The following is a 14,095-nucleotide window of genomic DNA, read 5'->3' on the forward strand; positions in this document are numbered from 1 at the left end:
AAATCTATTACATACACAGTGTAACTGATTGTATGTGTAGTTACACTAATTCTATTATATGTACAGTGTAACTGATTGTATGTGTAGTAACACTAAATCTATTACATGTACAGTGTTAGTTTGCTGTATGTTTAGTTACACTAAATCTATTACATGTACAGTGTAACTGATTGTATGTGTAGTCACACTAAATCTATTACATGTACAGTGTAACTGGTCTTATGTGTAGTTACACTAAATCTATTACATGTACAGTGTAACTGGTCTTATGTGTAGTTACACTAAATCTATTACATGTACAGTGTAACTGATTGTATGTGTAGTTACACTAAATCTATTAATGAACAGTGTAACTAGTTGTATGTGAAGTAACACTAAATCTATTACATGTACAGGGTAACTGGTTGTATGTGTAGTTACACTAAATCTATTAATGTACAGTGTAACTAGTTGTATGTGAAGTAACACTAAATCTATTACATGTACAGTGTAACTGGTTGTATGTGTAGTTACACTAAATCAATGACATGTACAGTGTAACTGATTGTATGTGTAGTTACACTAAATCTATTACATGTACAGTGTAACTGATTGTATGTGAAGTCACACTAAATCTATTACATACACAGTGTAACTGGTTGTATGTGAAGTCACACTAAATCTATTACATGTACAGTGTAACTGGTTGTATGTGTGGTTACACTAAATCTATTACATGTACAGTGTAACTGGTTGGAGGTGTAGTTACACTAAATCTATTACATGTACAGTGTAACTGGTTGTATTTGAAGTTACACTAAATCTATTACATGTACAGTGTTAGTTTGCTGTATGTGTAGTTACACTAAATCTATTATATGTACAGTCTAATTGGTTGTTTGTGTAGTTACACTAAATCTATTACATGTACAGTGTAACTGGTTGTATGTGAAGTCACACTAAATCTATTGCATACACAGTGTAACTGGTTGTATTTGAAGTTACACTAAATCTATAACATTTACAGTGGAACTGGTTGTATGTGTAGTTCCACTAAATCTATTACATGTACAGTTTAACTGGTTGTATGTGGAGTTACACTAAATCTATTACACGTACAGTGTAACTGGTTGTATGTGATGTCACTCAAAATCTATTACATACACAGTGTTACTGGTTGTATGTGAAGTTACACTAAATCTATAACATGTACAGTGTAACTGGTTGTATGTGTAGTTACACTAAATATAATACAGGTACAGTGTTAGTTTGCTGTATGTGTAGTTACACTAAATCTATTACATACACAGTGTAACTGGTTGTATGTGTAGTTCCACTAAATCTATTACATGTATAGTGTAACTGGTTGTATTTGAAGTTACACTAAATCTATTACATGTACAGTTTAATTGGTTGTATGTGAAGTTACACTAAATCTATTACATATACAGTGTAACTGGTTGTATGTGAAGTCACACTAAATCTATTACATGCACAGTGTAACTGGTTGTATGTGAAGTCACAGTAAATCTATTACATGTACAGTGTGACTGGCTGTATGTGAAGTCACAGTTAATCTATTACATGTACAGTGTAACTGGTTGTATGTGAAGTCACACTAAATCTATTACATGTACAGTGTAACTGATTGTATGTGAAGTCACACTAAATCTATTACATACACAGTGTAACTGGCGGCTTTATGTGTAGTGACATTTAATGTGTTGCATGTGTATTGTAAATAGTACGAATGTTGTTACATAAGTGTTCTACATATGTAACGTGAACTGGTATGTAAATTAATGTATGGCAGCTCACACACAAGACTTACCCGCCATTAAATGCGTATGTTCCCACATAAAAAGCAAAAACAAGACCACCAGCAGTCAAGTCGGTTGTTTTAAACGGATCGCGAAGATTCTCTGTGTCACCTTACAACATGAAAAAAGAACATAAACATGTATCTACATTTTCAAGTATCCAATTATGTAAACAAAATGAGGTAGTCATCTTATTTTCAGAGATGGTTAAGTTTTTCATCTGAATTTGAAGTTCATTCACACTAATATGTAGACAAAATGTTAAATGAATCATTTCTTGCTGCTGTTTATCTCATTGATTTTAAACTTCTTGGCTTGAGTGTCTGTAGCTTTGTTAACTTTTGTAATACCCAGAGAAACAATTATTTGGTAAGAGAGCCATGCGATTTTATCTAGAAAAGAGATAACCTATGACATTTCGAGATGTCTATGATACCGATAGAGAACGCGACCATAGATATAATCAAACCAGTGCTTTCGACTTAAATTACCGTTATCTCCCATAAAATGTTTAATTTTCATAAGAAAATAGTTTCTTCATTTCCTTACAACAAAACTATGTGTTTCTGTTTCAGTATATTTTTCAATTGAATTATCTTGTCATTATAATGATTGGAATGTATAATAATGTTGATCATTATATTCCATCTTTGCGTATTGCAGAGTTATCTTCTCTTGGGAGCAGGTATTGATTGTTACGTCACTTGTTTGTGAGAGTAACGTCATCAAATTTTGAGAAAACGTCGTAATTTTCTCACACAAACCAATGACGCAACAATCAATCCCTCCTCCCAAGAGAAGATAACTCTGCAATATGCAAAGACGGAATAGTGTATTTAACCAGTCATCCATTAGATTAACATCATCATTGCTTAGTTTAGTCATAGGTCGAGGCTTTCTGTGACAATGCTCTGGCCAGCTGTTACATCTAATGTACATTGTTTACACGGATCGTGTACAATGCCTCCCACCAGCCAGTAGGTAGACATTTTGGATTATTTCAACTGCTTTATAGATTTGTCTTGATGTATTTTAAATTCAAAAATGCTTAATATCTGACACTTATTTCCATATCACCCATACTCAATTAAAATAAAATGTTTTGGATATAAGTATACATTATACCTCTTCCTATGATGATAAGTCAAAATGACTTTTTAAAAATATTTTAACTACTATACATTTGAAATGATATAATCAAAAACAACAAAACGCTAAATATCTGATAATTAATCCTATATTTTTCAATTCAAATAAAATATTTTGGATATAAGTTTATATCATACCTCTTCCTATGGCGATAAGTCCAAATGTAGATATGAGAACCAAGGCCAGGACTTTTGTAATCGTGACTGCTGTCTGTATATAGGCGGTTATCCTTATGCTATAGCAGTTAAGGGCCAGATAGGAAACTGAAACAGAACCAAACGCAGCAGATATAGGGGCCATCAGCCCTACTGTTTATATGGGGCCATCAGCCCTACTGTTTATATGAGGCCATCAGCCCTACTGCTTATATGGGGCCATCAGCCCTACTGCTTATATGGGGTCATCAGCCCTACTGTTTATATAGGGGCCATCACCCCTACTGTTTATATAGGTGCAATCACCCCTACTGTTTATATAGGTGCAATCAGCCCTACTGTTTATGTAGGGGTAATGAGCCCTACTGTTTATATGGGGCCATCAGCCCTACTGTTTATATAGGGGCCATCACCCCTACTGTTTTTATAGGTGAAATCAGCCCTACTGTTTATGTAGGGGTAATCAGCCCTACTGTTTATGTAGGGGTAATCAGACCTACTGTTTATGAAGGGGCAATCGGCCCTACTGTTGATGTAGGGGCAATCAGCCCTACTGTTTATGTAGGGGTAATCAGCCCTACTGTTTATGAAGGGGCAATCGGCCCTACTGTTTATGTAGGGGCAATCAGCCCTACTGTTTATATAGGGGCCATCACCCCTACTGTTTATGTAGGGGTAATCAGCCCTGCTGTTTATGTAGGGGCAATCAGCCCTACTGTTTATGTAGGGGCAATCAGCCCTACTGTTTATGTAGGGGTAATCAGCCCTACTGTTTAACACCAGTATACTAACTCATGTCGAATGTTTTAATAACATCAGTACGCTAAAAGATATAATGCTCGCAGATAACTTAAATACCTGATATCTTAACTAACTGATATCTTAACTTCCTGATATCTTAACTAACTGATAACTTAAATACTTGATATCTTAACATCCTGATATCTTAACTAACTGATAACTTAAATACCTGATATCTTAACTTTCTGATATCTTAACTAACTGATAACTTAACTTCCTGATATCTTAACTAACTGATATCTTAACTAACTGATAACTTAAAAACCTGATATCTTAACTTCCTGATATCTTAACTAACTGATATCTTAACTAACTGATAACTTAAATACCTGATATCTTTACTTAAGCACACTAATCGATGTCGTGGTTGTTTATAACTTAACTGCGTAATATTAACTTCAGCACAATAAATGATATTGTGCTAGCTGATAACCTAACTGTGTGATATGTTAACTTCAGCAATAAAGTCGTTTTCGTTTTCGTGGTCGCTGATAACTAAACTGCTTAACAGCTTAATATAAGGAGAATAATTGATGTCGTGCCAGTTGATAATAATATTGCAAAACGGTTGATTAAATGGAATTGTCTAAAACCCCTAAGGAGTAATTTACTACCTACTTCGATTTGTACTTTATGTCAATTTTCAAGAATATTTCATGATAGGAAAGATCGTTGTCTAACGGATGTGAATTGTCTGCCTTATTTAATGTTGTGGTTCCAAGCTGTGAACGTCTCCAGGTCATACATGTGTATGAATATATGTGACTAGAGATTGTATTTATTACTTTTACATATGGATGAAAATATTGTCTAATTAATATGTATATATGTGTATACATTTATTTGTATTTTCAATAAATGATTGTCGACGTCTATAAGCTAGATGTAGATCTAAATATAATCCTTAAGGATGTCAACACAAAGTTCTAGAAGATGCAGGTTGAGGAAGACTTTGGACAAGGTTATGGTCGCCATGACGGTTTCGCCATTTCTTTGTGTGATATAAAGGTCGATAATTTGATTACTAGAGTGCCTTGTTGTTTTTTTGTCTTTACCCGAGTTCTCGATGTGAGGACGTAACATTAGTTGGATTAAACTAGATTAACACGGCGGAGGTCGTCGACGAAACAAAAGACGCTTACTCTTTTGGAACACCCGGTCTTACTTCCCTTGTACTTTTTCACGGGTCTCCTTGTAGATCTTCCTTTGTTCGTATGTTGCCCTAGTTTTATCAATTTCGAGTTCGAATTATGGCTATCTTAATTGCTTCGGTATTCTTTTATGGTCTTTTGTCTTACGGATATGTTGCTGAGTAATAATAGAATATTTATATATTTAGACAATCTGTCTACCATTGAAAATTTATAATTATAAGTAAGACATTATTTCGCTATTTTTTGCCAAAAGATTTAAGTTTGTTTGATAACGAAGGAAACTGGAATGTCATTTTTCCTACATTTTTGACAAACACAAGCTTGACAAAATTCTTGCTAACATTTTTAGTACCATTTAGTAAGGATTACAGCCATATAGTGACACTGTATGTACAAGAAGAATAATGTATTTGGAATTTGATTGTTATGACCTGAAGCCATCGTTTTATCATTCTTGAAATCTGTCCCACAAAAATGTTCTTCTTTCAGACCGATTTATTCGATCTTTACTAACAGCATGGCCAACAGAAATGAATGACTATTGTTCGATAAGTGGGACGATTTCAATTTTCAGATCTTGAACTTTTCCTTTCTTGAAAGTAGCAACCCCGCTCCTGAAACTACGGAGTCTACATGTCACAGTCGATTAGGTATTTAAGAGCTCGCTACTAACATCATGATATCTGTGATAGATTCAGACTGCTGACAAACAAAAACAGTGTTTTCCTGAGATGCAGGAAGATGAAGATTTTGCGAAAGTTTCATGGGGGCCATCTTAATCTTACTAGACAGGATACGTTTTGTTTTCTGAAGGTCGATACTTTTGTTTATTATAGGTTGATTAAGTCTCATAATTTCGAGTTTGAGTTACGAATTTTTTTTACATTTCAAAATGTTCTTGTTGTGTTTTCTGTAGGATTCCAAAAATACACATCCTATTTCTCAGGTCTAAGCTTAACCGTTTGGTGAGGTGTTCATTATTGTATCTTAAGGAAACCTAACACTCCATGCAATTACATATATACGCTTTTGGCCGCGTTAACTATTTATTGCATGCGATGAATTTAAACTGTGGATTGGGTAAAGTTATGGGCCCATCCATATTTGTAGTTTATTTAAATTTTTATTCAAGAGAAGTAAAAACTGAAAAATTACAAGCTGCTCGATATAGACATTTGAGAGAAAAATAACATTTGCTGTGCTTTCTAAATAAATGCCCCAGAAGGTATTGTACATCGTGTTATTGAAGAAGAGAATATTGAATTGTCAACAAAACCGTAGTTTGAATTAACATGTAGACCATTGGAAGACCAGGTGTTCCTGCAGAGAAAGCGTCTTTTTCTTCGACACTTGCCCTGTAAATCTATGTCAATTCCAAGAAATATCACTTTCTTACATCGAAACGACGATCTTTTATCGGAGGTTTTCTCAAAAGTAAAATAAATTTATAGGCATGAAATAAATTCAGGAAATACGGATCGGAGGATTATCAAAAAACAGTGCAGACAAATTTGAATTGGCTGGTTATTTATAAAAAAAACCAAAACTTTGTGTTGAAAACATTGACAAAATTACCCATAGCAGTAAGCCCGAAGAGTTTAATGGCCGCTGTTGGAGCCTCGTCGGGACAATCGAGGAACACAGGTCGAAGTATATACGTCCCGGCGGCTAGCGAGGACACAACGATGGACATTGGTCTCAGGATAAATTCGCTCAACCATAGGCTGACGAAAGACACGTTTTCGCCAAACGCTTCATGGATGATTGTGTACAGTCCCCCAGACTTCCGTACTCGGATGACTGAAGAAGAAATGAATTCGAGTTTACATACATTGTAGATATACCACTTAAGTGTTAATTTGCTAGCTACAGTTGATTCACTACCCCCAGAAACTGTAGTACAATGAATGATATTTGAATATATATGACCAGTTGACAGTTTTTTTTTTTTTTTTTATCTTAAAGGCTTCAGTTTTAAGGTCATAAACAGATGGGCTACTATAAAACATGAAAATCTACCGGGAATGAAGATTTGGTGCCACTGTCAGGAACAAGTAAACCTCCTGACTGGCAGCATCATGAAGGTGTCACCTTACTTCCGGAACCCCTTTCCCGATCACGTGACCAGGTGTTCTGTGGTTGTTAATGAGGTCTTTCCTAGGTATCTCCTTAGTCCATGTTGTTGTCTTTTAGATTCGTCTTTGAGTTGCGATGTTTTGCTGGTAATCCGACACAGTGGTATATTTTATTTTGTTAGCGTGCTTTTAAAACTTCGATTTATCGTGATACCAATTTGTTAAAAAACTTAATTGTTTATAAAAATATCTCTTGACAAAACATAGAAGAAATTTAGTCAACCTAAAAAGAATGTTTTTGATTTTTGTGAATTGTGTTATTATACTAACCTAGCTCTGCTATGCAGAGTGATCCCAGTACGGCCCACACCCCGCATGTAAGCCAAACACAAAGAGCCAATCCAGGAGAGGAACCAGCTCCAGCTAAAATCGGAGACGGACTTATAAATATTCCGGATCCAATGATAGATCCGGTCACATAGCTAATTCCATCAACCACCCCGAGTTGTTTCTTTAGTTTGATGGCCATGATGCGTACTGTCTGAGTCCTTTGTATCAACTGCAGGTAGGTCAATAAGGTAGAGCAAGTTATTCATTGACACTGTTATTATATACAATGAGAACGACGAAATAGGTGTATATACTCAAATTACGTCACAAGCATCTCGAAGCTTTGGGTACATTGTTAAAAGTACAATTAGAAAATAAGCAAGCACCGTTTGCTACAGGAACATCATTTAATATACTTTTTATTGAAATGGTTTCCATTTCGTATGAACTTTTAAAAGCATTTGGCATGCTATAAATAACATATCTGAATAGAATTCCATCTAATCCTAAACACTTGGCCCTTTTTGACGCTAAGTTGAAACAAAAACTTTTATACTGAAACCCGTGCTACTTTAAAGGACGCACACAACTAGATAATTTACTGTATGTTATTACTATAGCGTTAAACACTAGCGACAGCTGTCTAGATTCACAGATACATACCTGACAAAGGCTTCGAAAGGCTTTTTGGTGAGTTTAGTGGCATATAAGAGCGCTACAGCTGTCTGCTTTTGACAACCTGAAGTTTACAAGCCAAACCGGTGAAGTGGGACGGGTACACCCCCTGAAATTTGACCCCATATCAATCCGTCATCACATATGTTAAACTACTAAAACTAAACATTTTTCAAAAGTTCAATATCTGTAGATTTCATTCAATGTTAAATATGTCAACGATTCCCTATTTGAATTACTCAGGGGCACTGTATTAAACCGGAACACATTTTAGGTAGGGATTACAATCGTATGAAACACTTGCTGATTGGCTGATTTAGGTGTGCGAGTCCTTAAATTTACAACGAACGTGCTTCATATATATATATAGGATGGTGAAATTCATTCGGTTTCTGGCAGATATCATTTCCAAATTGGTTCAACCTTTTAGGCATTTTATGTATGCGCAATATCTTGATATGGCACGATCAGTAATGCCTAAAGCTATCGTGTTTATTCATCCTCCACGACAAGCATAAAGCCAGGCGGGCTGCTGACAAAACTAATGTTAAAATGTTCCGATAAATATAAAGAAATACAGCAAAACGGGGAGAGCTATGACGTACAAGGTTACAACCAACATCGGGGAGTACAAGTCCACTAGCAATGTCAACCACCTCGGTACGTTAATTAATAATTCAATATAAGAGGTAAAGATGCACTGTTTCCCCTCGACACAGAAAGCTTTATGAGCTGAACATATATATAATTGTTTAGCAGCACCAGCAGGAAAAGTAAGATGTAAGAACGAGACACGCAGATTGAAATGCAGTGCTCATATGTAACTCAACATACGTTCATCTGTTTAAACAGAAAAGTCCTCGACCTTGTAAAATTTATCATTCATAAAACGGCATGGGGCCAAGCATCAGGATAAGTATTAGCAACCTTACCACTGCATCAGCATACTATATAAATATTCATTTTACGAATATATTGTTTTGTTCTTTTAGATTCATGAATGAAAAGTAATCATATCTTTTTAAGCTATTTAAAAGGGGTGCCAGCGTATTGAAAACATGTTCTTGTCTATTTTATTGAGTTATACGCAATCACGGAAGGTCTGCAACGTGTTACAGCAACTCAACAGGTAATTATGGGTACTGATGCCTTTTCGATTATGATCACAGACATACAGTATATAAGTATGTAGACATACGACCACACACTGTGTACAACTCGGGGTTAAAATCATGACCCTGAATTCCTCATTATCAAAGTCGTGTCATTCGGGTGGGTCCTTCCTTGTCTTCTGCCAAGGGAAGATTGAAGAAACAAACACTGATCCGCTGCCCCCATTATAACATTTGGGATCTTTATATTGTCTCTTTACATCCTACTAACCTTGCTGTTTCCTTGTGCCTCTCTTCGCAATACCTTATTTTTGGCTTTAATGGTGAATATTCGCCAAAGTGGGGAAGGCAAAAAAATACCATTTGTTATTTCCTGTTTAACGATAAGCATTTAGTTTATGTGACCGAGTGGAACAATGGTATGGATGCTTTCGTCATAACAATTCAGTAATATAGTATCAGATCCACGCTATGGCACGGAGGCAAATACACAAACAAACCCTGCCCCCGGAAAACATTCACGCTTGCAGGCATATATTACACACTTGGAGGCTCTTCCGTGTACTTTAACGACCTCATGTGGTAATATGACGTTAAACCCGATGAAGCCAAACGAAGACTAAAGACATAGTTAATAAAAGAAGACGAGGTGACATAAAGAACAAACATATGAACTAGGGGAATATTCATTCGATACCTTCATTCATTCTTATTCTAAGAATTAGATGGAGACTAGACCATTTGACAAAATCCATCGCTGTTTGAGGAATAAGTTGGTAGATGTTGACCACAATATATCAATTTATGACATTGCCACTATATAACCCTAACACATATTTATAATCACACGTTTAATCTTATTGAAGATAAGAAATTGCTGTTTTCATTTTGTAACGTAGACTTTGATTGTCAGCCAATATAGTAATACTTTTGAAGAGCTTTCCATATGATACGTGGAACGTGTCTCGAAAACAAACGCCTAGAGCGTTCTATATTTAAGTGTTCTTTGGGGCTACCATAATTTGGAAACAGATTTATAAATAATTAAAATGTTGGTGATGACGCTTTCCTTTAATCTATGTGATTGCATCTGTAAATACCATCAATGCTAATGGCAAACATCATCAGCACTAATGGCTCCGTGTCCGGGACATTTTATAACGTAGTCCCTCTGCGATTATTAAACCCTGTTATTGATCACGTAATATATCAGGAAACCCCACAAAGTGGATTTCCACTTCTAGCATAAATCATCTAACGATTTTTTCCCATTTGTTTTAAATACATTTGGATTATCTACTTAACGCGTTTAATTGAAAAGTTAAGCTACAAAGTCTCTGATGTTACCGGTCATTAATCAGCATGTGGCTATATCCTTCTTTCGTATCGAAGCAGAATTGATTTCCACAGAAAATTACCTTTGCAAGTGAGTATACATGTATGTAACAGTCAAAATTATTTTTGCGACAATTCGACTTGTCTATTGTAATAAAGGACTTTCTAAATTACATTTTGATTAACTGCGATAGAATTATGCCTAAACAATGTAATATTTTCATGTTCAGTGCATACAAATTAAAAACTCTTTTGAATGTGCACACTTATATATATATATATATCAGTTTAGCTTAATTATAAGTCAATGTTATTGCTAATATGTTTTGCTCTCTAATTAAACAATCCCATAGTATTTTTACTCAAAACAATTACTTATGTAAATGTTGGCTCTCATTATTATCAGCACTCATTGCACAAGTTACTTGTGACTGTTTATTGAACGCGGTATTTCAACAGTATCCTGGAATCGATTCCATTTACCCTTTTAGGAGAGTAATTGGGCAGAAGAACGAAAATAGTTTCTCCATTTGCTTTTTGTAATATTGAACAATGGATTCAGTCGCTTATACACGTTTAATTGCTGTTTGCTAAAGAAGGCTTGCCTGCAAATAATGACAACGTCACTCTCATCATAATTGAAATAGCAGCTTTATGTTTGGTTCAATCCTGTTTTAGGCAGTTTTCCATATTTGAGAGATACCATGATCGGCTTTCAGAAGAGTATACAGCGAGATAACATTGCCGAGACATACCATGGTCAACTTTAGAAAGCGTATATTTCCAGGTTACGTCGATGCCATGATAGAAGATGATTCTATATACCAACAACACGAGGAAAGGCCTGATGATGAAGTATACGAGGTGAGTACACATAAATATCAAAATAGACTAGCCATCAGTCGCTTAAATTCTGTGAAAATAATTTCCAACGGCACTTTTCCCCTAATTTGAAACCAGGAGCTCAACATTTTTAAAGTCCCATGTTTAACATTGTAAATGCTATTATATTCCGGAAATCTATAAAGCAAGAGATTTTGCATCTGTTGTTCTATTTGTACAATAAATTAGACAATTCGGATTTATCATATTTTGGCCTCCAGCATCACTGATAGGCCCTAGAAGGACGAAACAACTGTATGCTGCAGTGTTGTTCATTTGTTGGGCATACTGTATGTATTACCAAATTTGAAAGGTACCGTCACTCGTGTGTGTGTGTCACGTTTTACTGTCAATGTATTAGAGGCGGGACCAGTTTAATACACATTGTGTTGACTACTTATAATGCTCTGTTCAGACAGTTCCATTGAGTATTATTCAACATCCATACTAACATCAGAATCAGATAACTTTACACCAGGCTACCTCACACAAATATTGTGACGTTAAACCTAAATGCAGTGCTTTTAAATTGCATGCTCTTCACATTCGTTGATAATGAAGGAATTATTATGTAAAGCATTCCATTAAGGTTTATATCCTTTTATAGAAAGTTCCTTAAGTACATTGGTTCCATAGAACAATTATCCATTTTCGTTTGACATGGGGAAATGAAACTTGCTGTTTTGACTACAAAATGATACCGTTCTACTTTGTCAACCCAATGATAAGATTAAATATTGTTTTTTCTTTATTATTTTGGTGTGTTTTGATTACATTACTAGGATGAATGCCTTAATAAACTTTGTTGATTATAACGGCAAATATTCGAAAACGCCGAAAGCCATAACATTTAACGTTTATCTTAGATATGTTATGTATACTGAAAAACTTCTTTATTCCCGAGAAGCCTAGAGTCAGTAAATCTCAAGAAAGTCAAATTTCCAAACCTATTTCCAATCTGCTTTAAAGTACTGACATCATCGCATGTTATGAAGATGGTCAAAGCACAGCTTTCTCTTTGGAATTTTAAGTTCAAGTTTCAAAATATGCCATAAATAGTACGGTTTAAAATCGTATGGACTTTATGAGACTTACAGTCTTCATATATTTGGCGTATGGCTTGCATGCACCCCAGATACTTAATATCGTGAATTAGAATTTCTTTGACACGAATTCAAAGATCGGAACTAAATATATAATGATAAAATGCAATCATTAGAGTTTAAAGCTTACAGATCTTGTGGAGTTGTAAAAAGTATGAAAAAAACTCATTTGGCTTGTAGTTAGGTTTGTAGCCATTAATTGCATTTGTGAATTTATTTCATTGATCTTGACCTGCTTTGATTGTCACACGGATAATGAGCTGTGAAAAAATGACAATGGTTAAAACCAGTATATTTCATTAACGAGTTAACATATGTAGTTGATGTTTTAGACATGTTATACTTCAATTGAGTGAAATCCCGACATCTGTTCTTGTTTTAATAAGTTCGTCGAATTGTTCCCTTATATCTTAATTGACATAGAACTCAGACAACTCTGTTGGTGGTTATAAAGATAATGATAAAGTATCCGCTTATCAGACCGGAAGTCAAAAGATTACTTCATTTGGCAGACCGCCTGATCAAACAATCTGCCATCTATAGCATAGTTTGCATTGGTCATATCTTGCATTTAGGACTCATCAGGATGTACATGTAATTGCGTGCATAAAAGGTATATTATTTAGTTAAAATATAACAAAATATAACAAAATAATACTTTGTTGACCGTTTCTCATTGATTTTACTTGAAAGCCTCAAGCATAAAGTAAGATATTTCAGTGCTGCAAAGATTTCGTTGTTTTCCAACAAAAAACGATTTCGTGGGTACATGGATTCGTGGATTACGAGTATTCACTAAAACTGAGGATTGCTTTATGTCAGTCAAACTTGTAATTTCTTGGCGGAGCTATCAATTTGTGGATGAAGGTTGCCCACGAAAGCCATAAAATTAATACCCATACGCAAATGAGTGATTTAACAAGATAAGAAAAGAGTACCAAGTATGCTCATGGAGATTATAATCTAGGTTTAAATCTACAAAGGATACAAAGTACCTGATCTTATGTCTGTCTTCTTAACCTCGTAGTTAATAAACAATCTGGTTTTAAGTAGAATGCACTCGAACAACAAACACAAATCAGTGCTTAACATCAAAAGATGTTTCCTTGAAATCAGTATTTCTCAGAAGGTAATTAAACTCTGTCACACATATTGTTTTCGAAAAGTACCTATCGATTATATTATCGACGACATCCGGATCATCAAAGCCGTCCCAATTAGTAAGCTTTCTGGACTCTTTAATGTCGACACCTATCATTAATGGATAAAGGAAATATTTTGAAGGGTTATTTCCTGCAGGTAGCAATGGCCTTATTATCTCCCTTTAATCATCAAGGTATTTCCTGGGTTGGAACGTGATCAGGTAAGTGGCCGGGGAAATACCGTATCTAAACTTTGTATTTAAGTATCAGTTTAAAAATTGATTGAAGTTACTTTATCAATTCATCATGTTGAAGGATATAATGTTATTGTCTAATCAGTATTTTAAAGCGCATGCGTAATACCTGGGTAGTGTTTTAATGAT

General features: G+C 35.0%; 2 protein-coding genes across 2 annotated transcripts in view; one reads left to right on the forward strand and one right to left on the reverse strand.

Moving 5' to 3' along the window:
* LOC110457893 (large neutral amino acids transporter small subunit 1-like) overlaps positions 1-8,197 on the reverse strand; it is a 12,629-nt gene extending 4,432 nt beyond the window's left edge. Inside the window, exons 1-5 of the mRNA XM_021509348.1 lie at positions 8,127-8,197; positions 7,464-7,692; positions 6,634-6,858; positions 3,086-3,211; positions 1,811-1,910 (exon numbers count right to left, since the gene is read on the reverse strand). Coding sequence (XP_021365023.1) covers positions 1,811-1,910; positions 3,086-3,211; positions 6,634-6,858; positions 7,464-7,662 — 650 coding nt within the window. The 5' untranslated portion in view covers positions 7,663-7,692; positions 8,127-8,197. The remainder of the gene's footprint in view (positions 1-1,810; positions 1,911-3,085; positions 3,212-6,633; positions 6,859-7,463; positions 7,693-8,126) is intronic.
* A 3,063-nt stretch (positions 8,198-11,260) lies between these two features.
* Positions 11,261-14,095, forward strand: part of LOC110457885 (transient receptor potential cation channel subfamily A member 1-like) — a 60,225-nt gene continuing 57,390 nt past the window's right edge. Inside the window, exon 1 of the mRNA XM_021509338.1 lies at positions 11,261-11,449. Coding sequence (XP_021365013.1) covers positions 11,342-11,449 — 108 coding nt within the window. The 5' untranslated portion in view covers positions 11,261-11,341. The remainder of the gene's footprint in view (positions 11,450-14,095) is intronic.

This window comes from Mizuhopecten yessoensis, unplaced genomic scaffold (genome assembly GCF_002113885.1).
Source record: "Mizuhopecten yessoensis strain PY_sf001 unplaced genomic scaffold, ASM211388v2 scaffold9369, whole genome shotgun sequence".
NCBI lineage: Eukaryota > Metazoa > Mollusca > Bivalvia > Pectinida > Pectinidae > Mizuhopecten > Mizuhopecten yessoensis.